The sequence below is a fragment of the Hyaena hyaena genome, unplaced genomic scaffold (assembly GCF_003009895.1).
Source record: "Hyaena hyaena isolate Hyena2069 unplaced genomic scaffold, ASM300989v1 scaffold_858, whole genome shotgun sequence".
NCBI lineage: Eukaryota > Metazoa > Chordata > Mammalia > Carnivora > Hyaenidae > Hyaena > Hyaena hyaena.
Genome location: NW_024081484.1, coordinates 655,657 through 675,082, shown reverse-complemented (window position 1 = coordinate 675,082; position 19,426 = coordinate 655,657). Strand labels below are relative to the sequence as shown.

At 35.9% G+C, this 19,426-nt stretch overlaps 1 protein-coding gene across 1 annotated transcript in view; it reads left to right on the top strand.

The window, feature by feature from the left end:
- ABCB1 (ATP binding cassette subfamily B member 1) overlaps positions 1-19,426 on the top strand; it is a 98,897-nt gene that overhangs the window by 25,262 nt on the left and 54,209 nt on the right. Inside the window, exons 5-8 of the mRNA XM_039219982.1 lie at positions 691-742; positions 2,830-3,021; positions 3,440-3,611; positions 17,274-17,398. Coding sequence (XP_039075913.1) covers positions 691-742; positions 2,830-3,021; positions 3,440-3,611; positions 17,274-17,398 — 541 coding nt within the window. The remainder of the gene's footprint in view (positions 1-690; positions 743-2,829; positions 3,022-3,439; positions 3,612-17,273; positions 17,399-19,426) is intronic.

Sequence of the window (19,426 nt, the reverse complement as noted above, 5' to 3'; positions counted from 1 at the left end):
ATGTGGGCTGTGATTTGTGTACTTATGTGTGAGTAGACATGCATACAGAAAAGAAACTCTGTAAACATACACTGAAATTTTGAACAGTGTGTGTGGTGTTAAAATTTGAATGTACCTTATCTAAAAATGTCAACATTTGCTAATACTGTTCAGTGGGCATTAAAAATGAATTTGCTTAGTAAAGTGTGAGAGTTCTTTGTTTTTTAAAACAAGTTGTGCTTATTACATTATTTTTTATGTTTTATTTTTTTTTAATAAAAATAAAGGATGAAGAAATGCAGCACTAGATTTTAAGCACTAAGTGCTTTAGTGTCAAGTATGTATGTGGTGATACTTATTTATCAGGACTGAGGCCCTAGAAAAGAGTTTTCTCTTTGTCATCTTAGAGTGATATTTCATAAAATATCTTAATTTACAGATACCAGTGTTCCAGCCAACAGATTACTTTTTAATAAATATGTGTTTCTTCTTGCAAATAAGCTTCACTGAATTAAGTGTGTGTGTGGTTGCAGTGGCCAACAGTGAAGGATTTGAATGGATGCCATGATGCTTACACACAATTCAAATACCAGTTTGACCAAATTTTTGTGTAAATTTTTAAGTAACACAAGTTTAATTCATTTTTGTATGCTTATTTTTAGTGGATAACAAAGAGACATAATGGTATATGTTTGTTTTGTGGCGATCTAGGTAATTTCACCGAGGCATATTTCATCAATCGTCTGGAGGAGGAAATGACCACGTAATTAGACATTTTCCTTACTACTGTTAAGCTTTCTGTATCCAGTTATAGCAGTGTTTAAAATATTGCATTATTATAATAAAGAGTCAAACTTTTGAGAACAATACCTTTGTTAGTTTTCTAGGAGGATACAGTGTAAATGTTTTTATTTTTTAAGAAAATAATTTGCTGCATAAGATGACTAAAATTAAGGTTAGTCCTAGATTAGATTTATGTATGCATTGTAAATATAGAATATCATGTACAGTGAAATTAGAGGAGTTGAAAGTTTTTTTTTTTAATGTGCTTAAATTAAGAATCACAAACTTCATTGGCTTTGTAATAATTTGCTTCCTGGATTTTTCCAGTCATGATATGATGAGAACAGTCAACACAATTTTTTTCTTTAACACAGCACCAATTCTAAATAATGAAACAAAACATCCCAGTATAAATATAGGCACTCTGACCTTGATTCAACCCAGGAAGCTTTTGTTAATGATTTATATATCTTGAAGTTTGATCCCCAGGACAGCTTATAAAAGATGTCCAAAGGTATGAGCTTGTTAATCAGAAGATAATGTATTTCATATTATCCTATAAATAACCTGTTAGATTTGAAGAAAATAATCTTGATCATATGTTGAAAGATAAGAAGCAAGCTCTTTAAATATTCCTAGGGCAAAACATTTTTTTTATATAGAGGAAAATGAAACCGTGCCTTATAATCATCTTACTAATGCTTAAATATATTTTGTTTGAATTAACATGGACTGATGGCTTAGAATATATTAAGTCCTTTTCAAGCATTCTGCTTGTTAAATGGGGTTTCTTTTTTTTTTATTTTTAATGGTTATTTATTTTTGAGAGAGCAAAAGACAACACGAGCTGAACTGACTGAGCCACCCATGAGACCCAAAATGGGGTTTATTTTTAGCCGTTTCTTGCTGTATCTTTAACACTTGGTTAATAATTAATTGCTAAGTTATCTATTAACTAAAATTTAGTTTTCTAATTATATCTTCTCAGATAAATATATTGTAATCCCAAGCAATAGCTTGGGGAAGCTGTTTTTACCAAGATTCCCGCTGGCTTGAACACAGAGTTGTAAACAGTAAATATCCATGACTACCTGGTTGTTACATAGCCATTTTTATAACTTCTGCTAGTTTCATACCACCCTTTTTATTTGAAGATGGCAAGTAATGCACTTTAAAAAATGGGAATATTAGAATCCCATACTTCATGTAGAATGTTTGTCTTTCACCTAAAAAGAATTTGCTTAGTAAAGCATGAGAGTTATTTCGCCTTTTTAAAATCTAAATTCTCAGAGCAAAGAAACATAAACCCACTATTTCTAGATAATCAAGGGTCCAGTTTTAAAAGATGGTCATGTTTTTTATTGTTAGAGCTTAAATGGGAAGGGGTGCTATTTGATTCATTAAGCATTTTAGGATAACTCATAAAGGCTAGTTGGGCAGGTAATATAAAAATAATTTTTATTTGGCATTACATTTTGCCCAGATTAATTGCCTCAAGGTCAGGAGACAGTTTCCGTGTCTTGAATCCACCCTCTGATGGGTTCTGTCACTTCTTTCTATTCTCCAAGGTGCAGAAACCACCTCAAAGTGTTCATCAAGGATCCTGAGGCAATAGAAGTAGACAGGACTGCAGTGGAGGTCTTACTTGATGCTGTGATGCCTCCAGGCACCACACAAGTCTTTCACAGTAACCGGCATATACTCTGAAGTTTACTGTGTTCCAGGCACTGACCCAAGTACATGTCATGCACTGAAGCAGTATTATTCTTACCTGCACTTCACCAATTAGAAAAGGTTTAGAAAGGTTAGGCACCCTGCCCAGGATTACACAGCAGTTAAGTGAAAAGCTGGGATTTGAGCCAAAGCAGAAACTACACTCCTACCCAACCCACTATGCTGGTATAGACATAGTTGGATGCCAACCATCAAATCTGTTACAACCCCTCCTTATTTGCTAAGGATGAAAAGATAGCTGGATGACTGAAAACATTAGTATGATTGGTCTGTTTTGGGAAAGCCACGGTGATCAGAAAACAGTGTACGTGTAGTGTTCTTGTTGCTTTGCAGGTATGCCTATTATTACAGCGGGATTGGTGCTGGTGTGCTGGTTGCTGCTTACATCCAGGTTTCATTCTGGTGTCTGGCAGCTGGAAGGCAAATACTCAAAATAAGAAAACAGTTTTTCCATGCTATAATGCGACAGGAGGTGGGCTGGTTTGATGTGCATGATGTTGGAGAGCTCAACACCCGGCTCACGGAGTAAGTACCTGGTTTTATGTCTAACTTGGACACGGTTCTTGTTCTTGTTTAGATGAAAAGGAATGTCTTCAGATCTGCTCCCAGATGTTAATGCATAACTCAGGAATAATTAGAAGTCTAAATTCCTTCTGAGCAGCAGCCATGTCGTATTCATCCTTTTGTCCCCAGCACCCTGGCAGGGTGTGAGGGGACTTGCATGACTAGCAATGGGTGAGGGAGACCCACCAGGCTCAAAACATGCTCTGAGAGTGGTTCAGTAGAGTAACAACATGGTCCTTTCTAAGGACATTTCCAAGCAAAATCCTAGATGTAAATTAATTACCCTGCACTTAAAACAACACAGCAACTACCTGGACTCAGGAGAAAAGTTCTGTGCTTGCAATTCTCACGTTTATTTGTACGCTGTCTGTTCTTTTAGTGATGTCTCCAAAATTAATGAAGGAATTGGTGATAAAATTGGAATGTTCTTTCAGTCGTTGGCAACATTTTTCATCGGTTTTATAGTGGGATTTACACGTGGTTGGAAGCTAACCCTTGTGATTTTGGCCATTAGCCCTGTTCTTGGACTATCAGCTGCTCTCTGGGCAAAGGTGGGTAAAGCATGTAAATTCAGATTTTAAACTGTCCCCACTTCCCCCTTCCCATGGTGGAAAGCTGTTTTTGTCACGTTATGACCCTGCCTCTGTACTTGATACTGGTCTTAAATCATCTGTTCAAAATCAGTGGGGATGAGTGAGTATAACCTCAGTAAGTCCTGCCCCTGCCCTGACTCCATGCTGCTCTGGGCCATGTGATTATTTGGACAAGGTATGAGCTAGAAGGAAGTGGCTCTCACATCTCATGCCCTGATTTCAATTAAAGGGCATGCTCAACTGTCAAAGAGCTGTGTTCCTTGTAGATGATTCCATATTCACAAACAGAACTTCAGCTAGAGATTACAGTTCAGTGAACAACACATATGTCCCATTCAGCTAACATTATTGATTTTAAAGTCGCTTAAATTTTATTTAATTTGTAAATTGATTTAATAGTTGTGTCAGTGTTATAAATGATCCTCTCATGTTTAAAATTTAAATATAATATATTTATATCCTTTGGCATGAACATTATTTTCAAAAACTACTTTCAGGTCCCCTATGTATGTAAATCCTAAGCCTGAAGTTCTCCTCCCCAATCACAAAGGAAAGTAGTACCAGTTGCCCTCCCCACCTCTGCACACAGAGATCTGATGATCTTGTGAAACTTATTTTCCCTTTCAAGGCTGGATGTAGTGTTCATTTTGAAATGATTTGACGTAAGAATGGGTGGTGGTGGAGGTTGGTCCAGTTTCTAATTTCTGTTGGATTCAACACAACCTAGAGAAAGCACTACAAATTCATTTGGCAAAAGGATATAAAATATTGGTGAGTCAACCAAAGTCAAACCTAATACAAAATAAACCAGATGGTAACTATTAAGAAATTTTAGGGGTACCTGGGTGGCTCGATCAGTTAAGCGTCTGACTTCAGCTCAGGTCACAAACTCACAGTTTATGCGTTTGAGCCCTGTGTCAGGCTCTGGGTTGACAGCTCAGAGCCTGGAGCCTGCTTTGGATTCTGTGTCTCCCTCTCTCTCCCTGTTCCTGCCCTGCTTGTACTTCTCTCGCTCTCTCACTCTCTCTCTCGCTGTCACTCTCTCTCCCTGTCTCTCTCAAAAATAAATAAACATTAAAAAAATTTTTAGACATTTTACCCTGTAGGATGGATATTGTTTTGATATTGCAAACTAACTGCCATTTACGGAGCTATATCAGGAAAGTGGATATTATCCTTCTGAAGTTTAGGTATTACCTTATTAAAAGAGGAAGAAATTGGGGTTCTCAGGAGTCTGTTAATATGTTGCTGAGATTAATAGTGTTCAAGTGAGGTTCTTGGTGGTTAAATTCCATTTCTCTGTTAGTCAGCTGAAATACTTGGCTTGTGTGTTAATTGATTTTTCTGTTTACTAGAATATTAAGCAAGTTAGGTGGCAAATTGTTCACATCAGTATTTGTTGAAAGACTTTTTAAAATCTATTGGTGTGTGTTTTAGTTGTTAGGAAAACAAACAGAAGTTAATATTTTATTAATTATGCTTTGCTTCAGATACTATTTATTTAATAAATGGAGTTGTAGGCTTATTGCTAGAGACCTAAGTTTTAATGCTCACTCTGCCTTAAAGTTTTGGTAAGATTTGAAATGAATTTTAAAAGTTCTCTGATTATCAGCCATGTTAAAAAAGGAATGTGGCCTTGTCTGGGAAGTTTCTTTGTCCCTGTGTGCCTGAGGCTCTTCTCTCCAATAGGATCAAGAAGGAAAAACAAGATGAGACTCAGTCACACAAGCTTCCCAGTCTAGGAAGCCTCTTTAGACCAGTACACTGGCAACTGGCATCTTCCACCCAGAGACACGGGGGCAGCTAGAGGGCACAGGTAGGGGAAAGCACCATATGCTGCCTGCAGCAAGAGATGCCTGGTGGTCTGACCTTTTAGAAACCACTTCCACTTCCTCAAGTAGCAGACACAGAGCTCAACAGAAGTACTGGTAGCTCCAGATAAACCACGCCGACCAAAATAATATACAAAGGCTCTAACTATGAAACTGCCACTTGAACCACAGCTCAAAAAAGTAGGCCAAACAAAGCAACTACTTGCTAAAATTAAAGATTTAAATAGGACCCATTCTCATAGCATACTAGACAAAATGTCTAGGATATAGTAAAAGGTCACTTGTCATACCAAGAATGAAGAAAATCACCACCTGAATGAGTAAAAAAAAATTAACTAACACCAACACTGAGGTAAATCAGATGTTAGGATTATCTGACATGAAAAAAAATTTTTTTAAGTGGGGGGACACCGCCTGGGTAGCTCTGTTGGTTAAGCATCTGGTTTTGGCTCAGGTCGTGATCTCACGGTTCGGTTCGTGGGTTCTGCATCAGGCCCTGTGCTGACAGTTTGAGCCTAGAGCCTGCTTCAGATTCTGTCGCCCTTTTTTTCTTCCCCTCCCCCATTCACATTCTGTCTCTCTGTCTCTTAAAAACAAATAAACATTAAAAAATTTTAAAAATTATTTGACATGGATTTTGAGAGAGCTGCCTTAAAAATGCTTCACTAATCAATTTCACATTCTCTTGAAACAAAAGAAAAAAATAGCTACTACCAGCAATGAATTAGAAGTAAAACAGAATGAAATGAAATGAGAGAACTGAAAGATAAAACAGCAGAAATAGAAGTCATGGTGGATGGGCTCAATCTCAGGGAGTGGAGAAGATTGAATAGAATCAGTGTACCTGTAGATAGAATAATAGAATTCACTTACTCTGAAACAGAGAGAAAATGAAAAGAGCCTCAGGGGATCTGTGGGGGAAAAAAACAAATTCCAACATTTCTCAATGTTATCCCAAAGTGAGTCCCAAAAGAAGATGAGAAAGAGAGTAGGGTGGAAGGAGTGTGGGAATTAACCCTAAATTAAATCTTATATCTAAACCTTCAGATCCTAGTAGCTGAGCTAACCCAAAACAGGATAAACCCAAAGAGATTCATGCCAAAGTGCATCATAATGAAACTATTGAAAGCTAAAGACAAAGGAAAAAAATCTTGAATCAGCCAGAGAGAAACAACCCATATTCTATAGGGGAACACCAACTTGAATGACAACAAATTTCTCATCTGAAACCTTCAAGGCTGGAAGGAAGTCCAAAATGTTTTTCAAGTGCTCAAAGAAAAGAACTGTTAACTGTACACTATATCTGGTAAAACAGCAATGATGGGAAAACTAAACCATTGTCAGATCAAGGAAAACTGAGAAAATGTTCCACTAGCACACCCAGTGTTAAAGACTGGCTAAATGAAGCTCTTCAAGGAAGAAGGACATGATAACAGGAATATTGGAACATCAGTAAGAGAACAGAAAGAACAGAATTTGGGCATATACAATAGCCTTCCTTTTCCCCAGGAGTTTTCAAATTCACATTTGATGATTGAACCAAAAATTATAAGTGGTGAAATTGTGATATCAGTTTTTATAAGTTTTTAGTAAGTCACATATGAATTTTATAATAACTAAAGCAATCATTAGGAAACCCAAAGATATAAAAAGATATATTGAGCACTATAAATGAATTAAGATGGAAACCTAAAACTTGATCAGGTGACTCACAGGAAGGAAAGCAAAGAAAAGCAGAGAAATGAGAACTAGAGGAAAGAAATAGAAAACAGGTAGTAAAATGGTGGACTTAATTGCTTTCGTTAATTAACTAAAAGGTAAATAGTTTAAATATACCAATCATAAGAGAAATTAACAGAATGGATTAAAAAACACATGAACTATATGCTGTTTCGAAGAAACTTATTTCAAATTCAATAACTTAAGTAGAGTGGAAGTAACAGGATGAGAAAAGATATACCATAAAAACATTAACTAAAAAATAGCTATGTTTGTATCTGATAATTTAGACTTCAGAACAAAGAAAGTTACTATATAAAGACTATTACGTAATGATAAAAAGTTTCAATCTATCAGGAGACATCTTGATCCTAAATGTGCATGCACCCAATAACAGCCTCCAAGTACATGACACGAAAGGTGAGAGAGTTGAAGGGAGATATAGAAAAATTAATTCAACAGTTAGAGTTGAAGATTTCAACACCCTCTTCTAAGTACTGATAAAACTACTATACAAAAAATCAGCTAGAAAATAGAAGCTCTAATCAATAGAGTCAACCAATAGGACTTAATTGACATTTATAAAACATTCCATCCAATATCAGCATAATCCACTTTAAACATTGACTAATATAGATCATATCCTGGGCCATAAAACAAACCTCAACAAATTTAAAAGAATTGAAGACATAAAGTGTGTTTTCTCTGACTACAGAAGTGTCATACTAGAAACAAATAAAAGAATGACAATGAGAACATCTCTAAACACGTGAGAGTCAATACAATTTAAAATAAATACAGTTTAAACAATTTAAAATACATTTTAAAATAAAGGAAGTTTCAAAGGAAAAAACATATATAACTAAATGAAAACAAAAACACTGTCAACATTTTGGGATTCAGCTAAAGAGGTGCTGAGGGAAATTTATAGCATTAAATATCTACATTAGAAATGAGGAAAGATCTGAGGCGCCTAGGTGGCTCAGTCATGTAGCATCCCGATGTTGGCTTAGGTCATGATCTCATGGTTCATGAGTTTGAATCACATGTCTGGTTCTATCCTGCCAGCTCAGAGCCTGGAGCCTGCTTCGGATTCTGTGTCTCCCTCTCTTTCTGCCCCTCCTCCACTCACTTCCATCTGTCTGTGTCTCAGAAATAAACATTAAAAAAATTTTTAAATAAAAAAAATGAGGAAAGTTCTCAAATCAATAATATAAATTTCTACCTCAAGAAACTAGAAAAAGAAGAGCAAAATTAAAGCAGGGCAAACAAGTATATAAAAGGGTAAGGGCAGAAATCTTTGAAATTGAAAATAGGAAAATAATAGAGAAAATCAATGAAACAGAAAGCTGTTTCTTCAAAAAAGTCAATAAAATTAGCAAGACTAACAAAAAACAGATTATGAGATCAAGAATGAATTAAAGGGTATCACTCTAAATCTGCAGAGATTAAAAGGATAATAAGGGAATACTGCAAAAAAAATTATGCTCATAAATTTGAAAAGTTTGAGGTAAACTGCCTTGATAACAGAAAACTGCCAAACTCAGCTAAGGTGAAATAGATAGTTTGAATGGCCTTATAATCATTAAATTTATTTTGTGACTTCTGAACCCTGAGAAGGAATTCCCCAGGCCCAAATGATTTTGATGAAAAATTCTACCAATTTTCTCTTTATCACAGAATAAGGATCACTTCCCAACTCATTTTATGATGCTAGTATTTGTTTGATACCCAAACTAGATAACAAAGACAATATAAAAAAGAAAACTGTGCACCAATACCTTTCATGGAATGAAAATAAAAATTCCTCAATAGCATATAGTTGACCCTTGAACCACACTGGTTTTGAACTGCTTATGTTCACTTCTACTCAGATTTGGTTTTATAAGTATAGTACAGTAAATGTATTTTCTCTTCTTTAGGATTTTCTTTTTTTTAAGACCATGCACTTTTTTTGACGTTTACTTATTTATTTCGAGAGAGAGAGAGAGCCCAGGCGTGTGACTTAGGGAGGGGCAGAGAGAAAGAGAGGGAGCGTGGGTAATCCCCAACAGGCTCTGCACAGTCAGTTGGACCCCAGTGTGGGACTGGATCCCAAGAACCATGAGTCCATGACATGAACTGAAATCAAGAGTAGGACACTCAACCACCTGAGCCACCCAGACACCCCAATTTTATATACATTATATCCTATTTCCATATTATTGATTGAACCCTGTTCCCTGGATTGATGTGAACCAGTGCAAAACTTGGAAGCATTTCTTTTTTTCTCTTTAAGTTTATGTATTTATTTATTTTGAGAGAGAGCGTGAGAACGCATGAGTGTTAGAACGGCAGAGAGTGAATCCCAAACAGGCACCCATGATTTTCTCTAGCTTGCTTTATTGTAATACAGTGTATAATACATATAACATACAATGTCTGTGTTAATTGTTTATGTTATCAGTAAAGCCTCTAGTTAACAGTAGGCTATTAGTAGTTAAGTTTTTGGAGAGTGAGAAGTTATACAGAAGGGGCACCTGGCTGGCTCAGTCAGTAGAGCATATGGCTCTTGATCTCATGGTTGAGTTTGAGACCCATATTGGGTGTAGAGATTACTTTAAAATAAAGCTATAGATTTTTGCCTGGGTAAGGTGTTGACATCTCTTTCATATTGTTGAAGGGCCAACTGTATTAGCAAACCAAATCCAGCAATATATAAAAAGAATACTATACCATGACCAAGTGGATTTGTTTCTGCCAGGTAAGGCTAGCTCAACATTTGAAAGTCAATCAGTGTAATTTACCATATCAACAGGATAAAGAAGAAAAACTGTGTGATCATATCAACTGACCCAGAAAAAACATTTGACAGTATCCAACACCCATTGTGATTTAAAAAAACACAAAAACCAAAAACTAAGAAACCTCTTAGTAAGTCAAGAATTGTGAGGTATTACCACAACCTGATGAAGATCATCTGCAAAAACCCTATAGCTAATATCATGTTTAATAGTAGAAGTCTGAATGCTTTCTCCCTAAGATTGGGAATAAGGAAGGTAAATAATTCTGCTCTTCCTACTCTTTCCAACAAAATGCTAGAGCTTCTAGTCACTACAAGAAGGCAGGAAAAAGAAAAGGCATATAGATTACAAATTATATGTATTTGTAAATAGCATAATTTTTATGTAGAAAATCACAAGGAATCTATAAACATATAAACAACTTCTAGAATTAATAATAGAGTTTGGAAAGGTCACAAGTTACCAGATCAATTACATTTCTACAGAGTAACAATAAATATGCATAAACCAAAATGTAAATAGTAAGTTAAAATTAATACCATTTGCAATCACTACAAATAAGGTAATACTTAGGTATACACTTCACAAAACATATATTGGATCTGTATGGTGACAGTTATTAAATGCTGATGAAAGAAATCAAGGCTGAAGAATTGGAGAAACGTGGTATGTTCATGGATTAGGAGACTCAACATAGTAAACATTTCAGTTCTTTCCAAACTGATGTGTATGTAGATAGATATAAGGCACTTCCTATAAAAATTTTCCAGTAGGATTTTCTTGTGGACATAGACAAGCAAGCTATTCTAAAATTTATGTGGAAAGACACCAGGCCTAGAAGAACTAAAACAATCTTGACAAAGAATAAGGTGAGAAGAATAAGTTTATATGCTATCAAAGCTTACTATTTTACTGTGGCATACCAGGAGAAAGATAGACTCATAGATCAGTGAAAAAACACAGAGAACCCAGAAATAGACTTATACAAATATGCCCAGATGATTTTTGGTGAAGATACAAAGATACAATTCAACAAAGGAAGAATAAACTTTTCAACACATGTGCTGGAGGAATTGGATATCCACAGGCAGAGGGGAAAAAGCCCTCACCTTAAACCTCACACCATATAAAAATTAAAAAATGGATTATAGACTTTTATGTAAGATGTAAAGCTATAACACTTTGAGAAGGAAAAGAGGAGAAAATCTTTGGGATCTATGCCTAGACAAGAAGTTCTTAGGCTTGACACTAAAAGCTCAATCCTTGAAAAGAAAAAATTATAAATTAGGCTTCATCAAAATTAAAAACTTTTGCTCTCTGAAAGCCATGTGAAGAGGATGAAAAGATGGGCTACAAACTGGGGAATAATTATATGCAAACTGCTTATCTGACAAAGGACTTAGTATCTATATTATGTGAACTAAAAACTCAGTAAAAAACAAAACAATTAGAATGGACAAAAGACATGAACCAACAGTTCATCAAAAAGGATATGCAGATGGCAAGTAAGCACATGAAGTTATTCAGCATCATTAGCCATCAGGAAAGAACAAAATTAAACTACAATGAGATATCACTACACATCTATCAGAATTGCTAAACTAAAAAAGAATTCAACCCCAAATGCTAATGAGATGCAGAGAAACTGAACAACTCCTAGATTGTTGGTGGGAATGTAAAATGGTAGGGCACTCTGAAAAATAGTTTTGCAGTTTCTTGTAAAACTAAATGTGCAGTTACCCATATAACTCAGTAGTGTACTCTTGGGCCTTTATCTGAGAGTAAAGAAAATTATGTTCACTCAGAACCTCTATTCGAATGTCTACAGCAGCCTTATTTGTAATGGCTCAAAACTGAAACAACCTCGAATATCCTTCAATGTGTGAATGGTTAACTGTGGAACATTTATACCATGGAATACTACCTGGGAAAGAACTAGTAATATACATAACAACCCAGGTGAATTTCCATGGAAATTATACTGTGTAGAAAAAAGCCAATCCAAAAAGGTCACATCACTCTATGAATTAGCTTATATAAGTATACTTGAAATGATAAACTTTATAACATAAAAGAGATTAGTGGTTTTCAGCGTTAGGGGGTGAGAAGGAGAAGAAAAGCAAGGGGCAAGGAAAACAGTGACTGTGGCTAGGAAGAATAGCACCAAAGGATTCTTGTGGTGGAATCGTTCAGTATCATGACTGGTCACATGAAGGTACAGAGATGATAACATTGCTTAGAACTAACCACATGCTCATGAGTGCATGTAAAATAACATTGACAAATTAATGTTAAATTCCTGATTGGGATATTGTTCTGTAGTTTTCAAAATGTTTTTCTTGTGGAACGCTGGATGAAGAGTATGTTAAAAAACAAAATTTAATTGAATGAATTTGAAGATCTAATTGGCTTTATTCATTGAGGCATGAATCAGGCAGCATCTTATCTACAAATAGAAAGGATCTGCAAGGAGCTATATAATAGGGAAGGTTTTTATCAGCAGAAGAGGACAGAAAGAGAAAGTTTTCCAACAAAGGAGATTGTTTCAGTCAAATTCACCTTCCTTTGGGGGAAGGGCACACAGATGACTTCATTAGTACTGATCAAGTCATTTCAGACTGACTGGTTAAATATCACATTCCTGGGAAAGGCTGAAACTGCAGTTAGGTTAGATATTAAGTCTTGGCTTGCTGGCTTGAGGCTTAGGTGACTTCATTTTAGATCCGTTGTCTCCATTGTTTCTTACAACTGCACTTGAGTCTACAGTTATCTTGAAAGAAAAAGTTAAAAAAACACAAAGCATATATAAATTATCTCAATACAAAACAAAAACCTACATTGAGAAATCGAAAAATGGGACAGCTGAAGATGAAAATATCTGGTCAGAAATATTGCTTCTGAATATATTAGTTTGAATAATATAAAATTGCTTATATCGCACAATCTTTTGACTTACTAAAATAGTAATTTCATATGTCTCAAACCAATATAATTAGGTTTTGTTAAGAAATTAGCCATCTTTAGGGGCGCCTGGGTGTCTCAATTTGTTAAGCATCCAACTTCGGCTCAAGTCACAATCTCACAGTTTGTGGGTTCAAGCCCTGCATCGGGCTCTGTGCTGACAGCTCAGAGCCTGGAGCCTGCTTCAGACTCTGTGTCTCCCTCTCTGTCTGCCCCTCCCCACTCACACTTTGTCTCTCTCTCTCTCTCTCTCTCTCTCTCAAAAATAAATATAGCATTTTTTAAAAATTTAAAAATTAAAAAAGAAATTAGCCAGCTTTGGGGAAAAAGGATGAGTTAGTAATACTTTATGTGGTTTTTTGTAATAATGGAAGTGTCACCATTCCCTAATTTTATATTCAAGGGATAGTAAAATTTACTTTTCATATTCCTGAGAATAGTTTGGAGATTTTTTTTTCTTTCAACAGACATGATCTCTTCAAAACAAACAAACAAACAAACAAACAAACACTTAAGATTCTACCATAATCTTGCCTCAGCATACATATATTTATGGAAGATCATAGAAGAGAAAAAATCCAGGTTTATTGAAATAACTGATATGGTACTTGATATATCAACAGTATATTAAAGTAGCATATTTTGAAACTCCAAATACAAAAATATTTCTGCACATATTTCTGTATTTGGCTGCCTCCATTGTGGGTTATCACTGTGGGATAAAGTTTCGAAGGGAACAGAGAAAAATAGCTAAAGTGTATTGCCTATGTCTCTTACATTATGCAGAGCAGTTTGTTCAGGGATGGCAATGACTACCCTAATTCAGACACAGAGCTATGAGTGATTTTATCAAGTGTGGCAGAGAAACCCTGGGAAGGCCCAGTAGGGGTAAAAAAGTTTTCCCTTCTTCCCTTTGAGGTTGTGTGGCTGATCTAACAATTAAATTGATGTAAGACAGACTAACCCTAGAGTAACAAGAGTTTAATAACGTGTATATTTCCTGGTTAAATGGGAGGGACCAAGGAAAACCGAATAATACCCAAAATGATTAAAGTCATCATCTTAAATACCATCAGCTAAAAACAAAAGAAGATGTTTGAGGTGGGGGATTAGTTATGGGAGCCTATCAGAAAAGACACTGTAAACAAGGGTAAGGTTGTTATGCAGATTTTAGCATCTGGTTGTCTTCTCCTTTAATAAGAGTTTTTAGAGATTTAAAGCCATCCCCCTCATCTTGGTACATCAGGGAGATACTTTTCCAAATGGAGATTTCTGTGGATGCCTGGGTGGCTCAGTTAGTTGAACATCCAACTCTTGATTTTGGTTCAGGTCATGATCCCAGAGTCATGGGATTGAGCCCCTTGTCAGGTTCCATGCTGAGCATGGAGCCTGCTTAAGATTCTGTCTCTCCCTCCGCCCCTCTCCTTTGCTCATGCACTCTTTCTTTCAAAACAACAAAAACAAACAAACAAATGGAGATTTCCCATATACATGTATATGTGTCTTACAAAAGGTTAATAACTTCTGCTTTGTTCTTGGAGCTCCACCTGTGTTTGCAGTCTTAAAATTAACAAATTTAAAATAATATGTATAGGAGCATATTTTGTGTGGCAAATTTTGCTTCTTTATAGGTGCTTTGAGAAGTCAGGAAGGTCTAGTGCATTGTTGGATTATTGTTTTGGCTACCAAAGATGATAGGTACATACAGCACCATATCTATAGATAAAACAAAGTTAATAGATTTTCATTTGCCTTCACCCACCCATTCTTGTTACTGGACAAGGGTCTGTTGCCTAATGCTCAACAAGCCAAACACTGACACCAGTTTTGTGGCAGAGAAAAAGGGTTTTAATTCAGGGCATCAAGCAAGGAGGTATGAGAAAATTTCTCAAATCTGCCTCCCCAAAGGGCTGCATTTGGTATATATATATATTTTTTAACTTTTTTTAATGTTTATTTTTGAGAAAGATAGAGCATGAGTGGGGGAAAGGCAGAGCGAGAGGGAGACACAGAATCTGAAGCAGGCTCCAGGCTCTGAGCTGTTAGCACAGAGCCCACTGTGGGGCTCAGACTCGTGAACTGTGAGATCATGACTTGAGCCAAAGTTGAATGCTTAGCCAACTGAGCCACCTCGGTGCCCACAGTTGGGTGTATTTAAGGATAAGGGGTCAAGATGTCATAGGGTATGTAGGTTGAGTGGAATAAGCTGATTGGATAAAGGGAAAAAGGGAGGTGTTCTCTCTTCTGAACATGTGCATTCAGGAATCATGCCTCTCCATGGGATTCATGTTCATTAAATGGCAGCATGAGAATGATAGGTGTGGAGGTGGAGAGATCTCTGGGTATGTCGTCACACAGAGGTTACTTTTGTTCACTCTTGATCCCTTTTGCACAACTGCAAAATTCTTCCCATTTTACTCTGGTCTCAGCTAGTCTTACCAGCAGTTGGTCAACTTCTGCAAACCAGCTCCTAAAAAGATCAGGTTAACCAGAGTTTCCTTACAGTAGAGTGGTCAAGCATTTGTTAACTCAGCATGTCAGTTTCTTGATCATCACAGCTCCTTTTACTTTCACACACAACAAAAGAAGAAATGCAATGTTAAAATTAAAACCTCTTAGAACTTTTCACTGATAGTACTTCTATAAGGGAGTCCACAAATACCTATAAATTATATTGAAAGAATATAACACTTTATTATTAATTGCTTACATGTAACCCGTAGGTGGCTGACTCCGTAGGCATTCTAGGTACAAATAGTAACCATGGTCCTTTGCCGTTGATCTGATTTTCATGATAGGGCCTCTGGGGAGCCCAGTTTATGTGTCAGTGGCTGGCCTCCCACCTTACACTTCTGTTCGAGAGGACAATTAGCAATGGCCCTGTTCAGTTTATACCATATTTCTTTGATGTAATTAATGCCTTTTTTCCCTGTTTTATTTGTGATTATGGTATATACCTTTTTTCTGAAATTTAAGATCTCCCCAAAGTCTGAGTTTTATTTATTTAGATGAGGATCCATGAGGTAATTGGTGAAAAAATAGAAGTTTTAATTCATTATATGCCATCTCAGTCCAAAGAGAATTTGAAGTGGTTAACAGAGTGAATATATATATTAAAATAGAGCATAATTTCCCTCTCTCTTTTTCCCCCTCCCATATGTTCATCTGTTTTGTTTTTAAATTCCACATATGAGTGAAATCATATATTTGTCTTTCTCTGACTGACTTATTTTGCTTAGTGTAATACATTCTAGCTCAATCCATGTCATTGCAAATGACAATATTTCATTTTTTTGATGGCTGAGTAATAGTTCACTGTATGTGTATACCACTTACTCCTTATCCATTCGTCAGTCAGTGGACATTTGGGCTTTTTCCATAATTTGGCTATTGTTGATAATGCTGCTATAAACATTAGGATGCATGTGCCCTTTCGAATATATATATATATTTTTTTTTAGTTTTTTTTTTATGTTTTATTTATTTCTAGGAGAGAGAGACAGCGTGAGCAGGGGAGGGTCAGAGAGAGAGGGAGTGACAGACTCTGAAACAGGCTCCAGGCTCTGAGCTGGCAGTCAGCACAGAGCCCGACGCGGGGCTTAAACCCACGAACCGCGAGATCATGACCTAAGGAAAAGTCGGACGCTTAACCGACTAAGCCACCCAGGCGCCCCCCCTTTCGAATATATTTTTGTATCCTTTGGGTAAAAACGAGAAACTCTTCTTTTTTTTATTTTGTTTTTTTTGTTTTTAAATTTATTTTTGAGAGTCAGAGACAGCGTAAGCAGGGGAGGGTCAGAAAGAAAGGGAGACACAGAATCCAAAGACAGGCTCCAGGCTCTAAGCTAGCTGTCAGCACAGAGCCTGACGTGGGGCTCGAACCCACGAACCGTGAGATCATGACCTGAGCCGAAGTCAGAAGCTTAACTGACTGAGCCACCCAGGAGCCACCATGAGAGACTCTTAAAGATAGAAAACAGACTGAGGGTTGATGGAGGGAGGTGGGTGGGGAATGGACTAGATGGGCGATGGGTACTGACGAGGGCACTTGTGATGAGCACTGAGTGTTGTATGTAACTGATGAACCACTGAATTCAACTCCTGAAACCAACATTGCACTATATGTTAATGAACTAGAATTTAAATAAATACTTGAAAAAAAAATAGAACATCACAACCAAAGATGAGTAGAAAGACAGACTTTATTCTGTGTATGCATTAACATATATATACAGTATATATTTGGCGTATATATTTTTATTTTACAAAAGATAAAATTAACTTGTTAAAAATTTTTAAATTATCTGAAATTGCATTTTAAACAGATTCTATCTTCATTTACTGATAAAGAACTCTTGGCATATGCAAAAGCTGGAGCAGTAGCTGAAGAGGTCTTAGCAGCAGTTAGAACTGTGATTGCGTTTGGAGGACAAAAGAAAGAACTTGAAAGGTTTGAGTCTCTTTTTTTAAGTTGCTAGAAATGTTAAGTTCTCTGCCAACCGATACGCACTTCAGGTTGACAGTGTTGAGTATAAGGGTGTGTATGTGTGTGTATATTTTTTAAATAGCTTCCTGGATGTCGTACAGCATAGCTACTATTCTGGAAAAGTTGTAATTTTAGTTGTACTTTTCTTATATCTGCTAATTCAAAACATTTTCTAGAATGTCCTAGGTGGGCAGTGACCATAAAGTAGGTTCTTAAGGCTAACATGTTTTATATCTGATGATAGTTTTCCCCATCAAGTTAATACTTGGTTCTTTAGGCTAAATGAGTATTTTGTGTAAGATCTAGGAAGACATTTTAATCTGTGGTTCATTTTCCCTCTTGCCCAGTCCCCAGTCAGTTATGTGATGCTCCATGATTTGGAAGATAAAAATATAACTACAAAGTATCTTTGTACAAAAGGTCAAAATCTTTATCCTATGTTGTTTAGTATATTCTTGCAACTGTCCCATTTTATTAGATTTATGAGAGTGTAGATGGTAAGTTATTGCAATCTATAATATTCATCAGATCTCTTGATTTCTATACAGTGACAGACTTTACTTAAAATTGAATACATGTTATAGTATTCTGATATTAGAGCATTTTAATGTTATGAACATATATATATTTGGGAATTAGGAAATACTGAACTGTATCATTTGGAACATTGTACATTGTTGGTAGAGCCAAAAGAAAAACAAGGGAATTTTTGTAAGTCAGAATAGTTATCTCTGGGGAGGATGAGGTGTGGGTAATTAGAATTAGACTCGTAGCAAGGGGCTTCTGTGATTCTGCCGTGTTATGTTTCTTGACCTCAATTGTGCTGACCTGGGTGTTCAGGGTATAATTGTTCTTTATAGTGTACTTGTGAGTTTTTAGTATACTTTTGTTCATATGATATATTTCATACCCACAAAGATGTCCTCTGAGAATAAGTCCCTACCATTGTTCAAAGGAAAGCAGTAACTATATTCTCTCTCAATTTTTGGTAAGGTTTTTGCTTTTGTCTTAAAATATGTCTGACTAATAAAATGAGAAGTCTTGCTTAATGGTCATGCAAGCATAATATAGGCCTTCCTCTTTTGGAGCTTAAATTTTATCAAGGGGAGGGGAAAGGTGCAGATGATCACAAATAAACAAAATACCTAATAGACCAGTTCGGTAAATGTTATTTGAGAATACAAAATATTCTGTTAGAATCATAGGGCATACTATTTAAAAGATGATTCATAAAAAGGTTTTCTGAAAAGTGAAAGTTTGAGCAAACACAGAATGAAGTTTTGAGCTCAGATTCTTTTACAGTTTTTCTCAGTGGAAATGTGGACCAGAGAAAGAATACATCCACCAATATAGGGAAACAAAGCTTTTCTGCTTCTGCCTAATTTCTGAGCTGGGGGAAACCATCTCCCCATAGAAATCAAAATCTCAAGCCTCACCCTCAAGTGCCCTTAGGATCTGAATTTATAAAACTCCGTGAACTAAGAAGTGCTCTCTCCCCAAAACTGAGTACTTCACATTAAAAACAAATCCTTGTTCAGTGATACCACTAGGGTGTCAGGTAGAAGAAATGAAAAATTGCTGGATTATTGAATGAACCATCCAAATTAAGAAGTTAGAAAAAGAACGACAAAATAAAGGAAGTATAAGAAGGAAATAATAAACAGCAAAAAATAATTGAATAGAAAATAAATGTAAAAAGGCAGAGGCTTGACAAATCCATAAACTAATTCTTTGAAAAGACTAATTAATAACCAAGTACTTTGCAAGTTTAATCAGGAATAAAAAAAAGAATAAGAAAAAATTGCTACAGATAAAAATAGCTTATTTTTTAAAAGTACAGCTTCATAATAATAAATTATAAAATCCTAATGAAATAGACAATATCTTAGAAAAATATAAGCTAAAACTCTCTCTTAAGAGGACAAAAACTTGAGTTAAAGGAATTGAATCCAAAGTTTAAAATCTCTACCCCCGCCCTTATATACACACATA